We start from the raw sequence: 24,876 nt of genomic DNA, 5'->3' as shown, positions 1-24,876 counted from the left end.
TTTGCAGCTCAGAATGTACCTTGGCAGCAAAGGCCCAGAATTCATAAGGCTCACTTAATGTGTTTATTTTCTTTCAGGGATCACAGCCCTCTACTGTCTGTTGTCTAATATCTGAAAACAGTTGTGTCATAAATTTTTGTTCAGTTTTCTAATTATTTATGGCAAGAAAGTAAACCTTATTAAGCAAACCTTATTACTCCATCATGGCTTTCAAGATATTTTTTAATCTGCTAATTTCATCACTTTGAGTATGATGTTCCTACATGGCTAGTTAACCTTATAGAAAATTTATGGTTTTCCCAAAATTTGGGAGATTTGGTAGTTTTATTTCTTCAGTATGTTTCTGTCTCATTTTTTTTCTTTCCTCCTTGGGCTCCAATTGCACATATATTTTTCCCACAGGTCCAAGAGGCTCTGTTGATTTTTCTTTAATCTTTTGTCCCTCTTTTCTTCATATTGGATAATTTCTGCCTAACTATCTTCAAGTCCACTGACACTTTCTCCTGCTATCTCCAATGTTCTGGTATGTCCATCTGGTGAATTTTTCATTATATTTTTGACACATTTCAGCTCTAGAATTTGTTTTCATAGTTTCTACATCTCTGTTAAGGTACTACATCTTTTCATTTATTATCAGCATTTTTCTTCTAAGTATTTAAACATTTATAATAGGTGCTTTGAAGTCATTGTGCACTTATTACAACATATGCATCATCATGGGATTGTTTCTACTGACTGTTTCTTCTCTGGAATATGGATCATATTTCTTCTTGTTTAGTGGTGTTTTGATAGTATATTGAAATTTATAGATGATAAACTGGAGAGACTTTTGATTGTTATGTTCCTCTGAAGAGTGTTTGGTTTTTGTTCTAAAAGGCAGTTTATTTGGCTGGACTCAAATTCTAATTTCTGTCTTCCCTGCAGTGGGCACCAGTTGAGTCTCCACTCTATTCTGTCAGCTTCTAGCTGTTCCTCTTTTGCTGAGTTCCTCTAGGATCTACTAAAAATTTGGACAGGATTTATTCATATTTTAAGGTTTATCACTTCTATGACTCTTAGAGGATTCCCCCCTTAACTTTCTAGCTATTCTAACAGCCCCCAGACACCATCCTCTGACATCTTAAGCCAATGAAGCAATACATTTTCCAGCAACCTGAGCCATCTGGGGATTGAGTAATTTCCTCAGGCAAAAAGCCATTAGGTAGCAAATCACACCTGTTGCAGTTCCTGGGTTTCTAGGACAGACTCCCCTCCTGTTTCTGCCACTGCTTTTGGTCACTCTTCAGTGCTTTCCAAGAGTTCTTCTTTCATGTATTTTGTTGTTGTTTAAATTTTATGATTGCTGTCTGCAGGAAGACTATTCCAACCAAGTTATTCACTGTTAGTGGAAGCTAAAAATCCCCAGTCAAGTTGCTTTGAAAGTTTTCTGGCCAATATATATTCTGTTCCTCTTTTGCAACATTCAGAACATTCTCATTCACCCATTTCATTTTGTTGGTATACTTCTAAAGATTCAAGACCCAGAGATAAATACTCTCTTAAGTTAAATAAGGGAATATGTGTACACAGCATTGAATGGGATGTTTTCATGATACAGAACACTTTTATTTCAAATTCTACTAACTTGGAATTCTTGATCATTCAAACATGATTTAGAATGAAATTTACTTCTACACTACCAAGGCAGAGGGAGGAGGGGAGCTGTGGAAGAATACGTTTGGTGAGTTATTTTCACTGAAAAAATGAAACCACTTAATCATTACACAAATTCTTATATAGATCACTTATTTACCAACAACCTGTTTCTTTAATTCCTTTCCTTTGCAGATTCCCATAATTCACATGGTCTCCATTTTACACCTATCCCACAAACCCCTTTAATATCTCCCTTCTTCAATCACTGAATGTTAAGAGTTCTCCCACTGTTTTGTTCTGAGACCTGACCTCTTTTCTTTTTTTTAATAATGATTTTTATTTTTTCCATTATAGCTTATCTACAGTGTTCTGTCAATTTTCTGCTGCACAGCAAGGTGACCCAGTCACACATACATGTATACATTCTTTTTTCTCACATTATCATGCTCCATCACAAGTGACCAGACATAGTTCCCAGTGCTATACAGCAAGATCCCATTGCTTATCCATTCCAAAGGCTATAGTTTGCATCTATTAACCCCAAATTCCCAGGCCCTCCTACTCCTGCCCCCTCCCTCTTGGCAACCACAGGTCTGTTCTCCATGTCCATGATTTTCTTTTCTGTGGAAAGTTTCATTTGTGCCCTATATTAGATTCTAGATATAAATGAAATATCATGGTATTTGTCTTTCTCTTTCTGACTTACTTCACTTAGTATGAGATTCTATAGTTCCATCCATGTTGCTGCAAATGGCATTATTTTGTTCTTTTTATGGCTGACTAGTATTCCATTGTGTATATATACAACATATTCCTGATCCAGTCCTCTGTCGATGGACATTTAGGTTGTTTCCATGCCTTGGCTATTGTGAATAGTGCTGCAATGAACATGTGGGTACGTGTGTCTTTTTCAAGGAAAGTTTTGTCCAAGTATATGCCCAAGAGTGGGATTGCTGGGTCATATGGCAGTTCTATGTGTAGTTTTCTAAGATACCTCCATACTGTTCTTCATAGCAGTTGTACCAATTTACATTCCCACTAACAGTGCAGGAGGATTCCCTTTTCTCCACACCCCCTCCAGCATTTGCTATTTGTGGATTTATTAATTAGGGCCATTTTGACTGGTGTGAGGTAGTACCTCATGGTAGTTTTGATTTTCATTTATCTTATAATCAGTGATGTGGAGCATTTTTTCATGTGCTTGTTGGCCATCTGTATATCTTCTTTGGAGAAATGTCTATTCAGGTGAGACCTGACCTCTTTTATTGAAGACTTCTTCCATCTCTAAGACTAGTTCCCAAAATCGGTGTCTCCAGTTCTTGTCACTGACCAACTTCCATTTTTATCTTTATCATCTGTATGGATTGTTCCATTCTTCAGTGCTATCACAACCTTTAAAGTCAATATGCAGAGTTCCCATCATGGCTCAGTGGAAATGAATCTGACTAGCATCCATGAGGACGCATGTTTGATCCCTGGCCTAGCTCAGTGGGTTAAGGATCTGGCATTGCCATGAGCTGTGGTGTAGGTCATAGACACAGCTCAGATCTGGCATTGCTGTGGCTGTGATGTAGGCTGGTAGCTACAGCTCTGATTCGACCTCTAGCCTGGGAACCTCCATATGCTGTAGGTGCAGTCCTAAAAAAAAAAAAAATCAATACGCGTAAAACTAAACATATCCATCTCAAGAGATGGAAATAAGGAATAGCTTCTTTTCCTGATTTACTTATGTTAATAATCTCACTGGTGTTCAAGCCTATTTAGCTTTTCTTCCTTGTTTCCACTTCTCTTCATCACATCCTCCCCCTCACATTTACTACCTTTGCAAATATGTCTCATTACTTGCCACCCCTGAACTGATATCCTAGATTCACCTTTCTCTCAAGCCAGTGCATCTTGCAAAGAACCAGATTAATGATTTTTCTAAAGTCAACCTAGATCATTCCTTCTCTTAAGAAACCTGCAGAGGGTCCCAAAAGACCAGATTCTGGCCTTCAGTATCTTCCTCATTGCAACTCTCCCATGCCAACCTTATCTATGTCCCCCATGTTCTAGTCGAGGCAACCAGTCTTTCCTCCAAAACACATCACCAGGATTTTTGTCTGTACCTTTGCTCATAGTGTATCTTCTGGACTGTTCTCCCCTTCTACTGGTCTTTGCTTACCTTAATGATAAATAACCTCCCTGTATAACTTCTCTTCCAGGAGCCTTTCATCAGCAGAGCTCAATTTCACTACATATTGATCTAAGCAATATAGATTGACTAAGTCTTCTTTGCCCCTTACACTTGGCTACTTGGGAAGAAGAGGAGTAAAAAAGAAGAGGGGTGAGGCTAATGAGCTTGACATGATGTAGAGAAATCTTGGAACCTAAAAGTACTTTTAAAATCATCTACTTCACTTGTTATCAATGAAAGAATATTCTTATGCATAATCCAGATATATAATTTTGCTGTAATTGAATTTGGGATGGAGACCCTAAATCTATGCAGATTCCCTATGAGGGTCCTCCCTCCACCCCCATACCTGTGCAAAACCTTAGGGTCCCAGAGAACATCAATTTGAAAAGTACGGACTAAATCAAAAGCTCTCATTTATATATTAGAAAACAGAAGCCAGAGAACCTTATCAAAATCTAGAGATCTCTTTTTATGGCTGAGTAGTATTCCATTGTATTTATGTGCCACATCTTCTTAATCCATTCATCTGTCAACCTAAACAACATTGAGGTTGTCTCCATGTCTTGGCTATTGTAAATAGTACTGCAGTTAATATAGGGGTGCAGTAGCTTATTTTACAACACAGGAAACTATATACAGTCTCTTGGGATAGAACATGATAGAAGCTAGTATAAGGGGAAAATATATATATATATCTATACACACACACACATACACATGACTGGGTCACTGTGCTATATGGAAGAAATTGACACAACACTGTAAATCAACTGTACTCTAATAAAAATAAATTTTAAAAACTCTAGCTTTCTTTGAGAGTCATGTATCTGTGTAACTGCATTTGAAAGTAACAAAACTGCTTTTTCTTTTTTTTTTTTTTTTAAAAACTGCTTTTTCTTAAAGAAAGTTCTGCCAAACAGATCTTCACCCTGATTGGTTTCAGAATGAGAGGCATCACTATGAAAGCAACCTCTCAAAAACCTAAAGTCTTAGTCTCTGTTGCTCAAGAGTCTTTCTCAAGTTGAGTTTCAAGAATTCCACATCCATGGCAGCTCTCATGCTTCACCAAGAGACCCAGGGTAGAAGGTCATGGAAATACGTCCAAGATGCACGACCCAGGTGGTTTAAGAGAGGTACCTTGGCTATTCCCTATGACTTCTGATTTCAGGAGAGAGGGAGGATTTTGAATGTAATTGTTATGCAAATATCCCTCTACATTAGCTAAGATTTCTGGCTTCAAGATACTTTTTCAGCTATAGAAAACAGACTATGGCTGCTACCACTCCTTTTCCTTCCTAAATAGTCTCTCTGAAAATCAATCCTGATGGAGCTGGAAAAGATTAGGAATAAATATGAGAAAGGCCCTAGCCACATATCACCTGTCTCCTTGGGAATAGTAAGATTCTTACTTTTCAATTTGTAATCAAGTCTGCCTCATCAGGTCTCTCTCCACACAAAATGATTCATGGAGCCAGCATCTCAACAGCATATGATATCTTTTTATTTTCTTTAAAGCAGATATGAGAGGAAGACACATTTGTCTATTTCAGTAAGTCTGAAAAGCTGTACCTATTTCAAGCTTCACTTTTGAAATCATGCTGTTTGCCTAAATAAACATACAGCTTTCCTGCCTCTTATAAAAGGGAACCCTAATCTGGCTCCAGACTACATTTGGGATTAGAGAGGGTGTGTGCTGCTTGTCTTTGGAGATTCCCAGTGGATGGATTTCTATACACCCCTCCCCAAGGCCATTCCCACTCCTATTTCATAGCAAGAATGCAGAGTAACCACCATGGACCTCATGGCAAATAGAAGCCTAAATGCCACCAGAAGCATGTGGGGAGCTTGCTCAGGTGAGAGCCAGGTTAGCACCCAGGTGGAAACTCCACTGAAATAGAAGCCTTAGCTCCCTGGGCCAAGGAGATCTGGAAGCCTCTATTCCCTGAGTGTATTGTTACCTATCCCCCCACACCCACACTTCCCCTGGAAAAAAAGAGGGCTGCATTATAATAAACCCAAGAAGAGCAGACCTGGGATTCCCAGAGGAAAAGGGGAAGGAGTGGGTTGGGTGGGCATTTGGGGGTTTTTTGGATGCAAACTATTCATTATACCTGGAATGGATAGGCAATGGGATCCTACCATACAGCCCAGGGAAATATATGTGATTGGGTCACTTTGTTGGTACAACAGAATTTGACAAATCATTGCATATCAACTATAATAAAAAAAATTTTAATAAAAATAGATAAATAAAATAAACCCAAGACTCAGTAGCTTAAAATAACAATCATTTTTTCTCACCAATCTTAGTTCAGCTGATCTAAACAGGGTTTGGGTGGAGTGACTTGACTGTTCTCATTTCTTTCATCCTCCCCTTGGGATCATTAGGCTGGTCCAAGCATGTTCTTCTACAATGATGGCAGAGACACAAGAGCACAGGCAGTAACTCACAAGGTCTCTTGAGGTCTGGGATTAAAACTGGTACACCTACACATCTGCAACCTCTTCTCTTTTGTTATGGTAAAATATGCTTAACATGGAATTTACTATTTTAATCATTTTTAAGTGTACAGTTCAGTAGCATTAATTGCATTCTCATTGGTGTACGACCTCACACTATCTATCTCCAGAACTTTTTCATCATCCTAAACTGAAACTTATATGCATTAAATAATAATACACCATACCCTCCTTCCCCCAGCCCCTGGTAATTACTATTCTACTTTCTGTTTCTATGAATTTGACTGTGCTAGATATCTGATATAAGGAGAATCATACAATATTTTTCTTTTTTCTGGCTTCCTTCACTTAATTTTTTCAAGTATAATCCATGTTGTCACACATATCAGAATTTTATTCCTTTTTAAGGCTGAATAATATTCCAACATACATACAAATCACATTTTGTTTATCCACCCATCCACTGATGGACATTTGGGTTGTTTCTCCCTTTTGGCTACCATGAATAATGCTGTCGTGACCATTGATAAAAAAATATCTAGTCAAGTCTTTGTTTTCAGATCTTCAAGTATGTAATCAGAAATGGAATTTCTGCATCATATAGTAAATCTATATTTTATTATATTTAATCCTTTTAGAAAACTTGATATCATTTTCAATAGTGGCTCCATGTATATCTTCACCAATTCTAGTTCATCTCTTTTTTCTTTATTTTTTAGGTAGCCCATCCTAAAGGATATAAAATGGTATCTCATTGAGGTTGTGATTTACATTTGTATAGCAGTTAGTGATACTGAACATCTTTTCATGTGTTTATTAATCATTTACATATATTTGGGAAATGTCTAGTTGAGTGTTTTGCTCATTTTTTAATTTGGCTGTTTTTGTTGTAGGAATTCTTTATGTATTCTGGATATTAATCCAGCAGATCTATCATTTGTAAATATTTTCTCCTACTTAATGGGTATGAGCATTAGTGTCCTTTGATACACAATAGCTTTTAATTTTGATGATATCCAGTTTCTCTAATTTTTTTCTCTTTTGTTGCCTGTGCTTTTAGTGTCATATCTAAGAAATCACTGCCAATTTGAATATTATGAAGCTTTTCCCTATGTTTTCTTTTAAGAGTTTTATACTTTTAACTCTTATGTTTAGGTCCTAAATCCGTAATTCTTGTGTATGGTGTAATAAGGATCCAACATCATTTTTTGCATGTAGATATCCAATTTTCCCAGTACCATTTATCTGATGAAAAGACTATCCTTGGAGTTCTCATCATGGCATAGCGGAAATGAATCCAACCAAGAACCATGAGGTTGCAGGTTTGATCCCTGGCCTTGCTCAGTGGGTTAAAGATCTGGTGTTGCTGTGATCTGTGGTGTAGGTCACAGACGCAGCTCAGATCCTGCGTTGCTGTGACTGTGGCATAGGCCAGCAGCTGTAGCTCCGATTTGATCCCTAGCCTGGGAATCTCCTAAAAAGCAAAAATAAATAAATAAGTAAATAAAAATTTTTTAAAAGTTGCAATTCTCACTTAAAATTTAAAAAAAAGAACTATCCTTTCCCCATTACATGGTCTTGGCACTCGTGTTGAAAATTATTTGGCCATATATTTGAGAACTTATTTCTGGGTTCTCTTTGTATTCTACTAGTCTGCATGTCAGTCTTTATTCCAGTCCCATGTTGTTTTGATTACTGTAACTTTGTAATAAGTTTTGAAATCAGGATGTATGAGACCTCTAACTTTGTTCTTCTTTTGCAGAATGTTTTGGTGGCTATTGAGGGTCCCTTGAGATTCCATACAAATTTTAAGATGAATTTTTCTACTTATTCAAAAACAATTTTTTAAGTCATTAATATTTTGATAGTGATTGAATTGGGTTTGCTTTGGGGAGTATTGACATCTTTTTTGTAATTTTATTGGAGTATAGTTGACTTAACAATGTTTTCTTAGTTTCAGGTATACAGCAAAGTGAATCAGTTATACATATACATATATCCATTCCTTTTCAGATTTTTTAACATATAGGTTATTACAAAGTATTAGGTCAGTTTCCCTACACTGCACAATAGGTCCTGGTTACTTATCTATTTTATATACAGTAGTGTTTACATTAATCCCAACCTCCTAATTTATCCCTCCCCTGAACATTTCCCCTTTGGTAACCATAAGTTTAGTTTTGAAATCTTTGAGTCTGTTTCTGTTTTATGAATAAGTTCTTTTGTATCATTTTTATAAAATTCCACATATTAGTGATCTCATTTAATATTTGTCTCTGTGTGTGACTTACTTCACTTAGTATGATAATTTCTGTGTCCATCCATGTTGCTGCAAATGGCATTATTTTAGTCTTTTCTATGGTTAAGTAATATTCCATTGTATATATGTACCATATCTTCTTTATTTATTCATCTATCCATAGACACTTAAGTTGCTTCCATGTCTTGGCTATTTTAAATACTGCTGCTATGAAAAAAGTTGCATGCATCTTTTTTTTTATTAAAATAGTTGACATCTTTAAAAAATTGTCTTCCAACCCATGAATGTGAGATAGTTTTTCATTCATTTATATTTTTAATTTTTTAGCAGTATTTTGTAGTTTTCAGTTTACAAGTCTTTTGCCTCTCTGGCTTAGTTTATTTCTAAGTATTTTATTGTTTTTGATTCTTTTGTAAATAGCATTGTTTCTTAATTTCCTTTTCAGATTGTTCACTATTAGTGTTTGTTAGTGGCCATTTTATTGAGCAGAGTAGTCACATGGCCAAACCTAAAGTCAGAATATGGGGAAGTACAGTCCACCCATTATAGGAAGACAACACAAAGTTACCTGGCAAAGGGAGTCCCCATAGGGAGGAGTGAAAAATTGGATCCTGTAACATATTCCATAATGAAATTTCTAAGGATGATTTTAGCATCGTTTTTCCAGGGCCCTTCTTCAGAGTAGTCTGTTCCCAACTCTTCAACCTACACAACCACAGTGAAAATGTAAAACGGCAAAGGGCTGTAGGAAGTAAGCAGACAAAGGAAGGGAGGTATCAAGGTGCCTAGGTAAATAGTTGGTGCCCAGCCAGACAAGTGGTAAGTATGAGGGAAAGAGCAGAAGACAAGAGTCATATGGAAGCTCTGCCCCTTCATCTTGGGAAAGTCTCTTAAGATCTCTGGACCTCAGTTTTCTCCCCTGGAAGTAAACTAGATGATCTCTAAGGACCTTTCCTGTGTTAATGCTGCCATCCTACGCAAATTCTAACAGTGCTGTCCCCAGAATACAGAACTAGTCCACATTAGAAAATCTCTTCTCTGTACTGATCTGTAGGTACACACATCCATGCAGGTGCCCATCTATGTGTCTCATTGATCTCACCTTCTGCCTTACAGCTCAGTTTTATTCATGAGCTCTTTTTTATCCCATACCAGCTGTGATCTCCTTGCAAGAAAGATGGTCTTAACTAACTGTCCCCAGAACAGTAGGCACCAAATAGGTTTTTAACTGAACTGAGATAAAACCTCCAGAATCTTTAATTTTGAATGATTTTTCTCATGTTTTAATCTTCCAAATAAATTTTATCTGAAGCTAAGTTTCTCAGGTCACAACAGCAAATTCAGCAAATATGAATTTAGAGGGAATGACTTTCCTCTAACAATTGTAATCAGTTTATTTTACTAATTCTTTGCCTCAAAGGCTTGTGTAGATACCATATCTCAGTATAATACTTTGGAATTTTAATGTAGCAAAATATGTTCAATGACTATGTAAATAATATAACTTTGTATTTTCCAATGCAGGCTTGGTTGTCAGAAGTCCAAGGCTCTTGACTTACAGAAAAATGAGATCAGTGTTTAAAATTGTTTTCCTAGTCTCTGTTGAAAAATTTTGGCTTGAAAATCACATAAAGAGTAAAATGGAGGCAGACATCAGATTTTTACCAATTAAAGTTTAATTCTTCTCAAATGTTATTATATACTATGTGGGTTTTTCCCAACTCATTGCATTTGAAGTGATTTATTTTACTATAAAATTGGCATAGGAACTAATTAAATTGAGAAAGTGTTCAATGAGTAAATCTTAATTGCTTCATCTTTTAAAAGTTACTATAGGGGCATAGACATAAATAGGCACTTTGTGTTCCCCAGGAATTTTTATTTAATTGAATGAATAAGTCACCCTCCCAAAATCTCAGAGAGTAAGTGTATCTCCTGTTTGCTTGGAAATGAGAAGCATAAGAAAAATGCCCTGGGCAAGCCACATCATATATATGGCCTCAAGATCCATGGAAACCATCAAACAGCTGGTCAGGAATGTGTCCTTTTTGGCTGTATTACTTACTTCTCCTCTCCTGTCCTTCTAGGCTGCCCCATCAAAGGTTACCCTACTCCCAATATCACCTGGTTCCACAGTGGCCGGCCAATTGCCAATGTCACAGGACTGATGCATCATATCTTGGCAGCTGGACAGATTCTCCAAATTGCAAATCTCAGTGGAGGGTCTCAAGGGGAATTCAGCTGCCTTGCTCAGAATGAGGCAGGAATGCTTGTTCAGAAAGCCTCTTTAGTGATCCAAGGTAAGAAACCCTTCAGGCATTGGGTGCCAGGCTTGCTTCCTGAACAAGACAATCTACTTGGGATTATCTAGAAGAACAAAGTGATGTCTGATCTCCAGTGGTTCCTAGAGCATGAAAACTGAAGCCCAACAGTGTTGCCATACCATGAGGCTCTTCAGAAGAGCCACCAGGCTCCATCTCGGCAGAACCTGGAAAAGTCAGTGCCACTTTCATAAATGGGCGCTTCTGCTTGTCATGTGGCTGCTGCTCAGGACCACAAGGATACCACCAAATAGCAAAACAATGTGTTTCCCTTATGATGGTTTATTAGTAGAGAGTGTGTGCATGTGTGTGTGCACATGTGCATACGTGTGTGCACATGTGCATACGTGTGTACACATGTGCATACACGCACACACAGCTGCCTGTCAAAATGCAAGTTTCCTCTCTTGGGTTGGCCTAAAATTACCTCTTTATCTGAACCACTTGGTTACTGCCCCTGCCCTGGAGAATAGGGGCTTGTGCCAGGACTGGCCAATCATCCATGAGAGTGTTCAATTGCAGTCACATGCTAAGTGCTTTCCAAGCACCTTCCCCATGGCCTGACCACAAGCAGACTCACACATTAACTTTCCAGGCACATGGGCAGGTCAGAGACTTGGGGTGGGCACTGCCCCAAGAAAGGGTAGTGAATGAGCCCAAAACAGTGGGAGAGGGATCCAAACTAGCTTTGTTACAGGAACTAAAGTGATGCTTTTAAGTTTTCCATAGACTGGTTCTACCTGTGGCCTGTGCATGATACTTTCAGGAAAAGCTAAATTCTACTACATGCATCTTAAAATGGAGGATTCTTGGGAAGAGACCATGTGTGCCAGTTTAGCACATAAGGAGGGAGGTTTTTCTGAGCACATGGGCTTTCCCACTTAAACATCTTCCCCCACCATTTGCTTTTCCAAATAGGAAAGTAAATGTTCCATTTTTTGCCAGCCAGCCATCCTCTGCTGAAAACCAGAAGCAGTACCTATCTGCAAAATGTATAACACACAACTTTGCAAATAAGCACTCAAAATTTACCAGCCCACAGTTATTTTTAACAGCTTTCCTACTAGTGAGTCCCAGACCCCCAAAGAGAAAATCCAAAGAAAACTGCCTATCTAACATCATCATCTCCCATAAATGAATACTTTTCTGAATATGCTGTTTTTCTTTAACAAGTACAATGTCCAACTCATATATATATACTTTTAAATGTGACTGTTAAGTAGCTCTGATATCTTTCTATATCATTGTTGAAAAGTAAAGTCACTGTAAACCAATAGAAAGAAAAAAAACTACTTTAGGAAATAGGTTTGAAAATACAAGAGCTACAGCCACTGATTAAGTGTGTGTCCTATGATTTCTTATACCCAGTCCTCATAGTAGTGTGATGAGGTAAGGGCTATTGTACTCACTTTATGGATGAGCCAACCAAAGCCTTGCTTAGATAGGTTGGGAATGGAGACAGAGTTCATTCATAACAGCATCTCTTGCCCACATACCCACCCCACCCTAAGCTGCTCTGAAGGAATAGCATGGGCATTGAAGCTATCTCCTTTTCACCTCTGATCCTCCTTCTGTGACAGATTACTGGTGGTCTGTGGACAGACTGGCAACCTGCTCGGCCTCCTGTGGTAACAGGGGTGTTCAGCAGCCCCGCCTGCGGTGTCTCCTGAACAGCACAGAAGTCAACCCCACTCACTGTGCGGGGAAGGCACGCCCTGCTCTGCAGCCAATTGCCTGCAACCGAAGAGACTGCCCTTCCCGGTGAGTGCCCTGGATGCTGGCTCAAGCTGCCCACTCCCCAGGATATGCCTGGACTTTTAGCTAAGTTCATGACCAGCCCTTGTCTGACACTCTGAGAGTGAGAGATGCTGAGTGCAGGTAAGGGGCCTGACATCCAAGGAACTGCCCTGTCCTATCAGCGCAGATCCACCAACCTCTCCACCACAGCATAAGCCTCCTTTCCTGCCTATTGGTTCCCTCACCATTGAGCCAGTTAAAGCTTTCCCAGGTTTCCCAAGGGTCTGCAGGGGTCTGTTCAGGGACCAGGAGCATCCCAGGCCTGGCAAAAGAGAGCTCCCCTCCTGCAGTGAGAAGCTGGTTCCTCAGGTGGTTTGTAAGAGCAGAAATATTTTTGCAGTTGAAGTGCTTAGTGGCTAGTGAGGACTAGCCTGTACCCCAACCCCTCTCATTTCTCCTAACTATAAATACCTGTGCTAATCAGTACTCCAATTTAGTTGAGGAAATCTTATCCTCCCTCCTACAAAGGGTTGCCTCCTGCTAAAGCTGATATAAATTTCCATTTCCCATAGCTACCTCAGCTTTTGGTTTACAGTTGATCCTTGAACAAGGCAGAGATTAGGCGCACCAACCCTGAGCAGTTAAAAATCCACCTATAACTTTATAGTCAGCCCTCAATATCGGCAGTTTCACAACCACAGATGATATGGTGCTGTAGCAGGCATTTAGTGAAAGAAATTTGAATACAAGCAGACCTGTGTAGTTCCTACTCATGTTGTTTAAGGGCATATTCTCTGCATTTGAGTCCTGTAGCCCAGAATGACACTCACAATCTGCCTCTTCCATCCTTGCACTTTGAGCAGCTGTGAGTCCCACTGAGCACTGTGCCACACACACGCCCAGTGTTCAGGCAGTAGCTAAAGGGATAATGGATGGGTTTTAGTTGGCAGCAGCATGGTGCCCTGAGCTGGGGGATGGGGGGCACTGGCTGGCTCCTGAAACGCCCTTTCACTACCTATCTGTGGGACGTTCACCCACTACTTAGGCAACCGCTTTGTGTTTTGCCAGCTGAGTCATAAGAAGCAGCTGAAACCAAGGAGAGCCTCAATGAAATATGAAACACACTCATTAATATCAGCAGTTTGACTTGCTGACGGGAAGGCTTCCACGGGAATGATTAATGTCCTTTTATACCCTTCCTGAACTGTAATAGAGCCTGGACCTCTCCTTTCTCAAAGCCCCCACCCCAGCTCCTGAAAAATTGCTGAAATGTATATCTGGAAATAAAACTTGATTGAAAGGCAGGCCTGACATTCACCAGGGATACGAGAGGCTGGAAGACTGCCCTTGCCAAACTGTGTGAAATGAAGAAGAGGTCTTGGACATGCCAGGGACTTTTTGATTCACTATGGTGATGGTCAGAGTCAATCAGCCTCATTTACTTCTGCAAATGAGATAATGGCTGGGTCTGCTTGGGTTTCAGTGCCCCAGGGGGCTTTATAACACCTTCTGCCTGTTTCCTAAATGGCTCAGCTCCTGCCGGGTGGAAATCTGCACGCAGTCATCTCTCTCTGGGGTGATTGGAGCAGGGACGTTCCACCAAACTAAATAAGTCACAGATCCACATTCAGGAAGAATTTGTTCCCTGGCCCTGGCCTCTCCCGAAAGCCAGATGTGCCACTACTGAACTAGGAAATGGACACAGGCTCACCTCTGACTGGTTTCCCCACCAAGCCCCCTGGGCACATTAGCCCTGTTCTTTGCACACAAACTCATGTCACCCTGGTCGTCTTTTTGAACAGTACCGGGAAGTCCCGCTTTGACCCCAGTAGCTGTTTCAACCACTTCGTGTAGATAAATTTTTTCCTAGGCAGTAAAACTAAAGAATGTTTTCTCTTGATTGAAGGAAATGGCTGGAAAGCACCAAATCTTTTCTCACTCTCTTTCCCAAACTGCAGTCCCTTCCCCTCATCTTTGAGAACTAGCCCAGGGTTCAAACATCCCAAGAGAAGCCTCCACATTTGTATACGGACCAAGGATTTCAGAGTGTTTCCCAGCTGACAGCTTGGCTTTATGAGAAAAGCCATATGTCACAGCCCTGGGCAGTCTCACTTGTGAGGATCCAAACTGCAGTTGGAACCTCACATTCTGAAAACAACTTACTTTCACCACATATGCAGCCCTAAGAGGTGTAAGGCCTATGGACTGGAGCAATTTCCCACTCCTGGAGGTGGGAAATTGCTCCAGAAAACTTGAAGAAACTTTGTAGGTTTCTGAGGGATTAAACAAAATTAAATGAGACATGGGTTATAGCAGGGTAGAAAAAACAGTGAGTACCAGCAGACAAAACCTGGCTTAACTGAGACTCAGACTGCCAGGGTCAGGAGGTGCTCCAGGCTTGGATCTGGCTTTGCTAGGAAACTGCGCCTTCTCTGCCCCACACTTAGGTGCCTCTAGGAAGTACCAGAGCCACAGTGCAGCATAACCAGCTAAAGGACTATCTCCCCCAGAGTGTTCCATCTGCAAGCTCACTGTTTTGAGTGCCAAGGTTAAGATCAAGCAACTGATCTCCAGAAAACTCTTTCAAGATGCTGTTCCTTATGTAATGCCCAAAGGATATTTGTTTTCTGTGGCTGCCATAACAAGTTACACAAACGTGATGGCTTAAAACAACAGAAATGTATTCTCTTACAGTTCTGGAGGCCAGAAGTCTAAAATTAAGGTGTCAGCAGGTTATGCTGCACCTCCTCCAAAGGCACTAGGAGAGAATCAGTTCCTCTACCCTTGCAACTTCTGGTGGCTCTAGGGGTCCCTTGGCTTGTGGCCACATCACTTCAGCCTCCACCTCTATGGTTCCACCATCTACTCTGCTATGTCAGATCTCCCTCTGCCTTTCTCCCACAAGGACACATGATAGGATTTACATGATCATGTCCTGGATAGATGTTCACCCAGTTAATGCAGCATAATCTCACCTCAAAATATTTTACTTTATCTGTGAAGACCCTTTGTCCAAATAAGGTAACATTCACAATTTCCAGGGATTTAAGGTCAGTATCTTGAGAGGGATGCATTTTCAGCCCAGCACCCCAAGTGTGTACCATGAAAGGAGATGGGACCCCCCAGTTATCTGCTGTGTGGTGAGAACAGGAGGATGCTGACATCATTCCCCTCCTTGTGTCTTGACCCTTTCCCCTGACTCTTCTTCCTCCTCCCAGGTGGATGGTGACTTCCTGGTCCGCCTGTACCCGGAGCTGTGGGGGAGGTGTCCAGACCCGCCGGGTGACCTGCCAGAAGCTGAAAGCTTCTGGGATCTCCACTCCTATGTCCAATGACATGTGCACACAGCTCGCCAAACGGCCAGTGGACACCCAGGCTTGTAACCAACAGCTGTGTGTGGAGTGGGCCTTCTCCAGCTGGGGCCAGGTGAGAGAGCTTTTTTAATTTTTATTTTTTATTGAAGTATAATTGATTTGCAGTGTTTCGGGTGTACAGCAAAGTGATTCAGTTTTATGTATACATTTACATACACACACACACACATACATATGTATATTCTTTTTCAGATTCTTTTCTCTTAGAGGTTATTACAAGACATTGAATATGTAGTTCCCTGTGCTATACAGTGGGTCCTTGTTATGTATCTGTTTTACATATAATAGTCTGTATCTCTTAATCCCAAATCCCAAATTTATCCCTCTTCCCCATGCTTTCCCCTGTGGTAACCATGATTTTTGTCTGTGAATCTATTTCTCTTTTGTAAATAAGTACATTTGTATCACTTGTATCACATTTTTTTAGATTCCTCAAGGTGAGAGGGCTTTATCTGAAATATATTCTGAAGGTGTAGTTCTGCCACAATAGGAAGTAAAATGGCACCACTGCCACATCCTCTGTGATTATCGATCTTTCACATTCCCATCTATCAATCAGCTAACCCTGCTCTGGACCCTTCCTAAAGCCTCAAGTGTTTGACCATTCTTCAATAACACTAACACACCTCCCACACCCATTACACTTTCCTTTTGATTTCCCTCCACTCTGAGGTCTTCCTTTTCTCAGACCAGCATCAGACCCTCAGTGACTCCTTGAGACTCATTTTCTCTGTGGCCACCTTTTCTCAGCAGCTGTGCAGGAGCTGGGGATGTAAAGTTCTGATGAGAGCCATCTGGGAGTTGCAGTGTTGGTTTAGACCCAGGGTTCTCAGCTGGGTTGCAGAGAGCACCTCTGGGAGGTGCAGCCTGGACAAAGTCTTTTAAAGTTTCTCCAGTGATTCTAAGTCATTTTCTCAGGGGTGGGACCCAAAATGGGCATGTTTTAGAAGCCCCACCTCCACCCCACCCAGATGATGCTGATGTAAAGCCAGAGTAGTGAACCAGTGTTCCAAGCCAAGAAGAGTTGAAGCCTAGCTGGATACCAACAACTCCTTTCTTGGTTCTCTGCTGGAGGTTAGCCAAAAAGTCCCAGGTTAGCTCATCAGAGCTCCAAAATAGGGGCTCAGCTGGATGTGGGGAGGAACCACAGTGACTCTCCACTTGGAGAGGAAACTTGATGTTTAGTTCTGACTTAGAAGAAAAGCCAACACAAACTGAGGACTCTTCAGGGAAGAGCAAACCTGAGCAGTGACACACACCTGGCCATGACAGAGCAGCCCAGGGCTGTGGGGTACCAGGAGTGGCCTCATTGCTGTCATCATTTCTGGGCCAGGTGGGACTGGGCACAAGTCAGGAACTCCTGTTATAATTAGAGGCCTAGGCTTTCCTCAGTGCAGGTAAATAGAGCCTCTAGACAGAGAATAGTTGTCCTACTCATCTGACCCCTTGTCTGTTTTAGAATGTTGGCACGTGCACACACACACACACACACACACACACACACACAAATCTGGTGTGGTGGGTGAGGAAAATGATATAATTGTATATACTGTTTCTCCCAAAGTCTGTGTCCAAAACCTCCCAGAGTCCTACTAAGCCTCTTAAAGAGCTGCCAGCCAGGACTGATAATCAGTTGATTACCCACCAACCATGTGATGAGAGCTGTTACGGTTTGTCAGAGACTGGTGCTAATGGGTAGGACGACATAGTCAGGCATAGTTTCTGATTGGTTGGTGTCTGAAACATACCATTAAGCTTGGCTGGTGAGAACATCCCAAAGCAACCACAAGGCTCTTAATTCTTTGTGTAACTGTATTAAATAATGTGACCAAATGTTTGAGGACAGTTAGCAACTTGAACTTATTGGAACTGGTGTCTACACATGACTGCATTTGTATTCCTCCATCCCCACCTTGAAGTGTGTTCTTTGGAAAACAATCACTTGGAACTTGCCATTAATATGCTGGGACCATCTCTAATGAAGATGCAATGTTATTTGGGGGAAATGTGGTCACAGAATTCATTTGTGACATATAAGTCATTTATGTCCCAGGTGAGTCTGGAAAAATGCTCAAGACTGGCCAATCAACACGCTTAGCCAGCGGCTCCTTTGCGGGGCCTCTACCAAACCCTGCTTAATTCCAGCGACCTAATATATGTGCTTCATAATCAAAGGGGCATGAGCTCCCCTATGCTCCCACTCCTGGGGGATATTATCTTTCTCTTACCTGGAAAAGTCCACTGCCGATAGCTCTCACTGAGCCCAAGGCAGCTCTGCTTCTAGGTCCTCAAGGCTTATTGGCAGTTTCTGAAATTACAATTGGGAACAGACCTGGCTACACCTGGGAGATGTTTCTGCATTGTATCACTGAGGTCACTCAAGGGCATAGACGTGCACATTGATCATTCTAAGTGATTATTTTTCCTAAAAGACAGAGAAATAAGTCTTTCCCCCTTCCTTCCTCTAAAACACTCTCAAACTCCTCTCCTAAAACTTTCTAGGCAAGTATGGCTCAAGCTTTAATGTGAATCACCTGTGGATCTTGTTAAACATGCGAATTCTCAAATAGCAGGTCTGGAGTAGACCTTAGGGTGTTGAAGTTTTAATTGAGGTATAATTGACATATCATTATATTAGTTTCAGGTGTACAACATAATGAATTGTATACATTTCAAAATGACCACCACAATAAATCTAATTAATATCCTTCACCATAGCAAAAAAAGTCTTCCTGTGATGAGAACTAAGATCTATTCATCTTCAAAATGTGCAATATAGGATTATTAACTATAGTCATCCTGTTATATATTACATCTCCATGATTTATTTTATAACTTGAAATGTCAACCTTTTGACCCCTTCATTATTTTACCCACCCACTCCCACCTCTCCCACCACCCCCTCCTGCCTATGGCAAGCACCAGTCTGTTCTCCATATTTATTTTGTTTTTTGGTTTTGTTTAGATTCCACATATAAGTGAGACCATATGGTATTTGTCTTTGTCTGACGTATTTTACTTAGCATGATGCCCTCAGGTCCATAAGTGTTGCTACAAATGGCAAGACTTAGTCTTTTTTATGGCTGATTGATATTTCTGTGTGCATGTGTGTGTGTGTGTGTGTGTGTATATATATACATACATACCACATTTTCTTTATCATTTCATCCATTGAGGGCACTTAGGTTGTCTCCATATCTTGGCTGTTATAAATAATGCTGTGGTGATTTTGGGTGCACATGTCTTTTCAAATTATCTGTTTTCATTTTCTTCAGGTAAATATCCAGAAGTGGTATAGCTGGTTCATATGAGATTATATTTTTAATTTTTTGAGGCCCCTGCAAACTGTTTATCAAAGTGGCTGCACCCATTTACATTCCCACCAACAACAGTTGACGAGAGTTCACTTTTCTCCACATCCTAAAACTTGTTATATCTGTCTTTCTGATAATAGCCATTCCAACAGGAGTGAGGTGATATCTCACTGTGGTTTTGACTTGAATTTTCCTGATAATTAGTCAAGTTGAGTATATTTTTCATGTACCTATGGACCATTTGTTTCTTTGAAAAAAATGTCTATTCATCTCCTCTGCCCTTTTTAAATTGGATTTTTTTCCCTATTGAGTTAGATGAGTTCTTTATATGTTTTAGATAAACCCTTATTAGATATAAGACTTGCAAATATTTTTTCCCATTCAGTAAGCTGCCTGTTCATTTTGTTGAAGATTTTCTTTGCTGTGCAGAAGCTTTTTAGTTTGATGGAGTCCCACTTGTTTTTGCTTTAAAAAAAAAATCATTGCCAAGATCAATGTCAAAGGGCTTTCCACCTACGTTTTCTTCTAGTTTTCCAGTTGCAGGTCTTCTGTTCAAAATCTTTAATCCATTTTGAGTTAATTTTTTTGTTGTTGGGTGAAAGGTAGTGATCCAGTGTCATTCTTTTGCATGTGGCTTTAAAGATTTATTCCCAACATTTATTGAAGAAACTGTCCTTTCCCTACTGTATATTCTTGGATCCTTTGTGGTGAGTTAGTTGACTCTATATGCCTGTGTTTCTGAGCTCTCTATTTTGTTCTACTGATCTATGTGTCTGTTTTTATGCAAAACTATACTGTGTTGATTACTATAGCTTTGTAATATGGTTTGAAATCAGGGAGTGTGATGCCTTCTGCTTTTTTATTCTTTCTAAAGTTTGCTTTGGGTAGTTCCTGTTGTGGCTCAGCATTAACAAACCCAACGAGTATGCATGAGGATGCGGGTTCGATTCCTAGCCTCGTTCAGTGGGTTAAGGATCCAGCATTAACATGAGCTGTGGTAAAGGTTGCAGATGCAGCTCAGATATGGCATTGCTGTGGCTGTGGCATAGGTCAGCTGCTGTAGTTCTCATTTGACCTCTAGCCAGGGAACTTCATATGCCACAGGTGCAGCCCTAAAAAGAAAATCAATCAATCAATCAAGGTTTCTTTGTTTGTTTGGAGTTATTTGTGGTCCACACAGGTTTTAGGATTGTTTCTTCTGAGAAAAATGCCATTGTAATTTTGATAGGAATCTACAGATAGTGAATCTGTAGATTGCTTTGAGTAGCATGGGCACTTTAACAGTATTGATAATTTCAATCCACAAGCACAAAATATCTCCATTTATTTGTGTCATCTTCAGTTTTTTTCATTAACCTCTTATAGTTTTCAGTGTATAGATCTTTCATTTCCATGAAATTTATTCCTAGGTAACTTTGGTATAATTATAAATGGATTGTTTACTTAGTTTCCCTTTCTGATGGTTATTGGTTTTTTTGCTGTTGAGTTGTATAAGTTGTTTGTATATTAGAGATTAAACCCTTGTCATTTGCATCATTTGGTAGAATTGCCTGTGAAGCCATCTGGTCCTATACTTTTATTTGTAGAGAGTGTTTTTATTACATATTCAATTTCATTTTTCATGATCAGTCTGTTCAAATGATATATTTCTTCTTATTCAGTTTTGGTGGTCTGCAAGTCTCTAGAAAGTTTTTCATTTATTCTAGATTGTCAAATTGGCTGACAAATAATTGTCCATAGCATTCTCTTATGGCTTTTTGTATTTCTGCAGGATCCATTGAGATTCCTCCTTTCTCATTTAGTTTGAGTTGTTTGTCTCCTCTTCTTGGTGAGTCTGGCCAGAGGTTTGTCAATTTTCTTTATCCTTTCAAAGAACCAGGTCTTGGTTTTATTGATTTTTTTTCCTAATGCTTTTTGAATCTTTTATTGATTTCACCTCTGATTTTTAGGATTTCCTTCCTTCTGCTGACTTTAGGCTTTGTTTTTTTCTAATTCTTTTAGGTAGTGGGTTAAGTTGTTGAATTGATATTTTTCTTCTTAATATCTTCTTTTTTTTTTAATGTTTTCTATTTTTTCTGTTATAGGTGGTTTACAGTGTTTGGTAAGTTTTGTACTGTACAGCAAAGTGACCCAGTCTCACATACACATACATTCTTTTTCTCACATTATGCTCCATCATAAGTGACTAGATATAGTTTCCAGTGCTATACAGCAAGCTCTCATTGCTTATCCCTTCCAAATGCCATGGTTTGCATCTATTAACCCCAGATTTCCAGTCCATCCCACTCCCTCCCCCTCCCCTTTGGCAACCACAAGGCTGTTCTCCTAGTCCATGAGTTTCTTTTCGGTGGAAAGGTTCATTCATGGAGTTCCCGTCGTGGCGCAGTGGTTAACGAATCTGACTAGGAACCATGAGGTTGTAGGTTCGATCCCTGCCCTTGCTCAGTAGGTTAACGATCCAGCATTGCCTTGAGCTGTGGTGTAGGTTGCAGAAGTGGTTCGGATCCCGTGTTGCTGTGGCTCTGGCATAGGCTGGCAGCTACAGCTCCCTATTCGACCCCTAGCCTGGGAACCTCCATATGCCACGGGAGCGGCCCAAGAAATGGCAAAAAAAAAAAAAAAAAAAATTCATTCATGCCATATATTAGATTCCAGATATAAGTGATATCATATGGTATTTGTCTTTCTCTTTCTGACTGACTTCACTTAGCATGAAAGTCTCTAGTTCCATCCATGTTACTGCAAATGGCATTATTTTGTTCTTTTTTATGGCTGAGTAGAATTCCAGTGTGTACATATACCACATCTTCTTAATCCATTCATCTGTCAATGGACATTTAGGTTTTTTCCATATCTTGGCTATTGTGAATAGTGCTGCAGTGAACATATGGGTGCATGTATCTTTTACAAGGAATATATATGCCCAAGAGTGGGATTGCTGGATCATATGGTAAACTATATTTAGTTTTCTGAGGTACCTCCATACTATTTCCCATAGTGGTTGTACAAATTTATACCCCCACCAACAGTGTAGGAGGCTCCCTTTTCTCCACACCCTCTCCAGCATTTGTTATTTGTGGACTTATTAATGATGGCCGTTCTGACTGGTATGAGGTGGTACCTCACAGTAGTTTTGATTTGCTTTTCACTAATAATCAGTGATGCTGAGTATTTTTTCATGTGCCTTTTGGCCATCCGTACATCCTCTTTGGAGAAATGTCTATTCAGGACTTTTGCCCATTTATCAATTGGGTTGTTAGGTTTTTTTGCTGTTAAGTTGTATAAGTTGTTTGTATATTTTAGAGAGTAAGCCCTTGTGAGTTGCGTCATTTGAAATTATTTTCTCCCATTCTGTAGGTTGTCTTTTTGTTGTTGTTGTTTTTTTTTTTATGGTTTCCTTTTCTGTGCAAAAAACTTGTCAGTTTTATTAGGTCCCATTGATTTGTTTTTGCTTTTATTTTTGTTGCCTTAGACTGACTCGAGAAAATGTTTGTAAGGTTGATTTCAGATAATGTTTTGCCTATGTTCTCTTCTAGGTGTTTGATGGTGTCTTGTCTTGCATTTAGGTCTTTAAGCCATTTTGAGTTTATTTTTGTGCTTTGTGTGAGGGTGTGTTCCAGTTTCATTGATTCCATGTGGCTGTCCAGTTTTCCCAGCATCACTTACTGAAAAGACTGTCTTTTTCCCATTTTATATTTTTGCCTCCTTTGTTGAAGATTAATTGACCATAAGTGTCTGGGCTTATTTCTGGGTTCTCTATTCTGTTGCATTGGTCTATATGTCTGTTTTGGTACTAGTACCACACTGTCTTGATTACTGTGGCTTTGTAATGTTGCCTGAAGTCTGGGAGAGTTATCCCTCCTGCTAGGTTTTTGTTTGAGATTTTTCTTTTTTTTTTTCTTTTTTCTTCTTTTTTTTTTTTTGAGGAAGGCCTGTATTGCTGTGAACTTCCCTCCAATACTCCTTTTGTGGTATCCCATAGATTTTGAATGGTTGTGTTTTCATTATCATTGTCTCAAGGTATTTTTTAATTTCCCATTTGATTTCCTCATTGACCCATTGGTTCTTTAGTAGCATGTTGTTTAGTCTCCATGTAGTCAGTTTTTCCTCATTTATTTTCCTGTGGTTGATTTCTAGTTTCCCACCATTGTGGTCAGAGAAGTTACGTGAAATAATTGCTTTACTCTTAAATTTGTTGAGGTTAGTTTTGTGCCCCAGTATGTGGTCAATCCTTAAGAATGTTCCATGTGCATGAAAAGATTGTATATTCTGATTTCTTTGGATGTAATGTCTTGAAAATGTCAATGAAGGCTAACTTTTCTATTGGGTCATTTAGGATCTCTGTTGCCCTATTGATTTTCTTTCTAGAGGATCTGTCCATTGATGTGGATGTGGTGTTAAAGTTTCCCACTATGATTGTATTCCCATTAGTTTCTCCTTTTATGTCTGTTAGTATTTGCTGTATATACTGGGTGCTCCTATATTTGGGCCATATATATTAATGATTGTAATATCCTCTTTTTGAATGGATGCTTTTATCATTAAATAGTGAACTTCTTTGTCTTTCTTTATGGCCTTCATTTTAAAGTATATTTTGTCTGATATAAAAATACTCCTGCTTTCCTATCTTTTCCATTCACATGGACTATCTTTTCCATCCCATCACTTTCAATTTATAAGTGACCTTTGCCCTAAAGTGAGCCTCTTGAACACAGCATATTGTAGTATCTTGCTTTTTTATCCAATCTGCTACTCTATGTCTTTTGATTGGAGCATTCTGTCCATTGACATTTAAGGTAAATATTGATAAATATGTATTTACTGCCATTTTAAACCTTGTTTTCTAGTTGATTCTGTTTCTCCTTTATTCTTTTCTTTTTTTGATTGGATGATTTCCTTTTATTTTATGCTCATGCCCTCCTCTTTTTAGTTTTTGTGAATGTAATGTTTGGTTTTGATTTGTGGTTGCCCTGTTTTTGAAGTATGTTAATCCCTTTCTATATCTGCTTGATTTAGCCTGATAGTTATATAGGCTCAAAGACATTCAAAAAAGAGTCTAGATTTTCTTACTTTCCTTCCCCACATTTTGTGATTTTGAAGTCCTTTTTTGACATCTTCATGGTTGTCCTTTTGCTGTTCCCTGTATTTATCTTTGCTTTTACAATAGGGTTTTTTTCCCCTTTTAGATCTATATACTGGCTTATTTAAGGGATTGCTTTCCAATTATGATTTCCTCCATCCTATTTCTTACTTCTTTTTTATTTAGAGGAGCCCTTGCAGTATTTCTTTTAGAATATGTTCAGTATTGCTATACTTTTTTAGCTTTTGTTTGTTGGAGAAATTCTTTATTTCTCCTTCTATTTTAAATGATATTCTTACTGGGTAGAGTACTTAAGGCTGAAAATTTTTCCCTTTTAGAACTTTGAATATATCTTGCTATTCTCTTCTGGCCTGTAGTGTTTCTGTAGAAAAATCAGCTGATAGCCCTATAGGGGTTCCCTTATAATTAACTCTTTCTTTTCCTCTTGCTGCTTTTAGAATCCTCTCTCTGTAACTTTTGCTGTTTTTATTACATTATGCCTTAATATAGGCTTTA

General features: G+C 39.4%; 1 protein-coding gene across 21 annotated transcripts in view; it reads left to right on the top strand.

Annotated features, from left to right (window-relative positions):
• Positions 1–24,876, top strand: part of ADAMTSL1 (ADAMTS like 1) — a 1,005,193-nt gene that overhangs the window by 953,077 nt on the left and 27,240 nt on the right. For all 21 annotated transcript variants that reach the window (XM_084984414.1, XM_084984443.1, XM_084984447.1 and 18 more), the window contains 3 exons: positions 10,622–10,834; positions 12,436–12,616; positions 15,811–16,018. In XM_084984414.1, coding sequence (XP_084840540.1) covers positions 10,622–10,834; positions 12,436–12,616; positions 15,811–16,018 — 602 coding nt within the window. The remainder of the gene's footprint in view (positions 1–10,621; positions 10,835–12,435; positions 12,617–15,810; positions 16,019–24,876) is intronic.

The sequence above is a fragment of the Sus scrofa genome, chromosome 1 (genome assembly GCF_054392235.1).
Source record: "Sus scrofa isolate SSC_HxYL_T2T_F1_AM1 chromosome 1, Sscrofa_HxYL_maternal_Yorkshire_Landrace_v2.0, whole genome shotgun sequence".
NCBI classification, from domain to species: Eukaryota; Metazoa; Chordata; class Mammalia; order Artiodactyla; family Suidae; genus Sus; species Sus scrofa.
The sequence above is the reverse complement of the archived record's forward strand: the minus strand, read 5'-3'. Positions and strand labels throughout refer to the sequence as shown.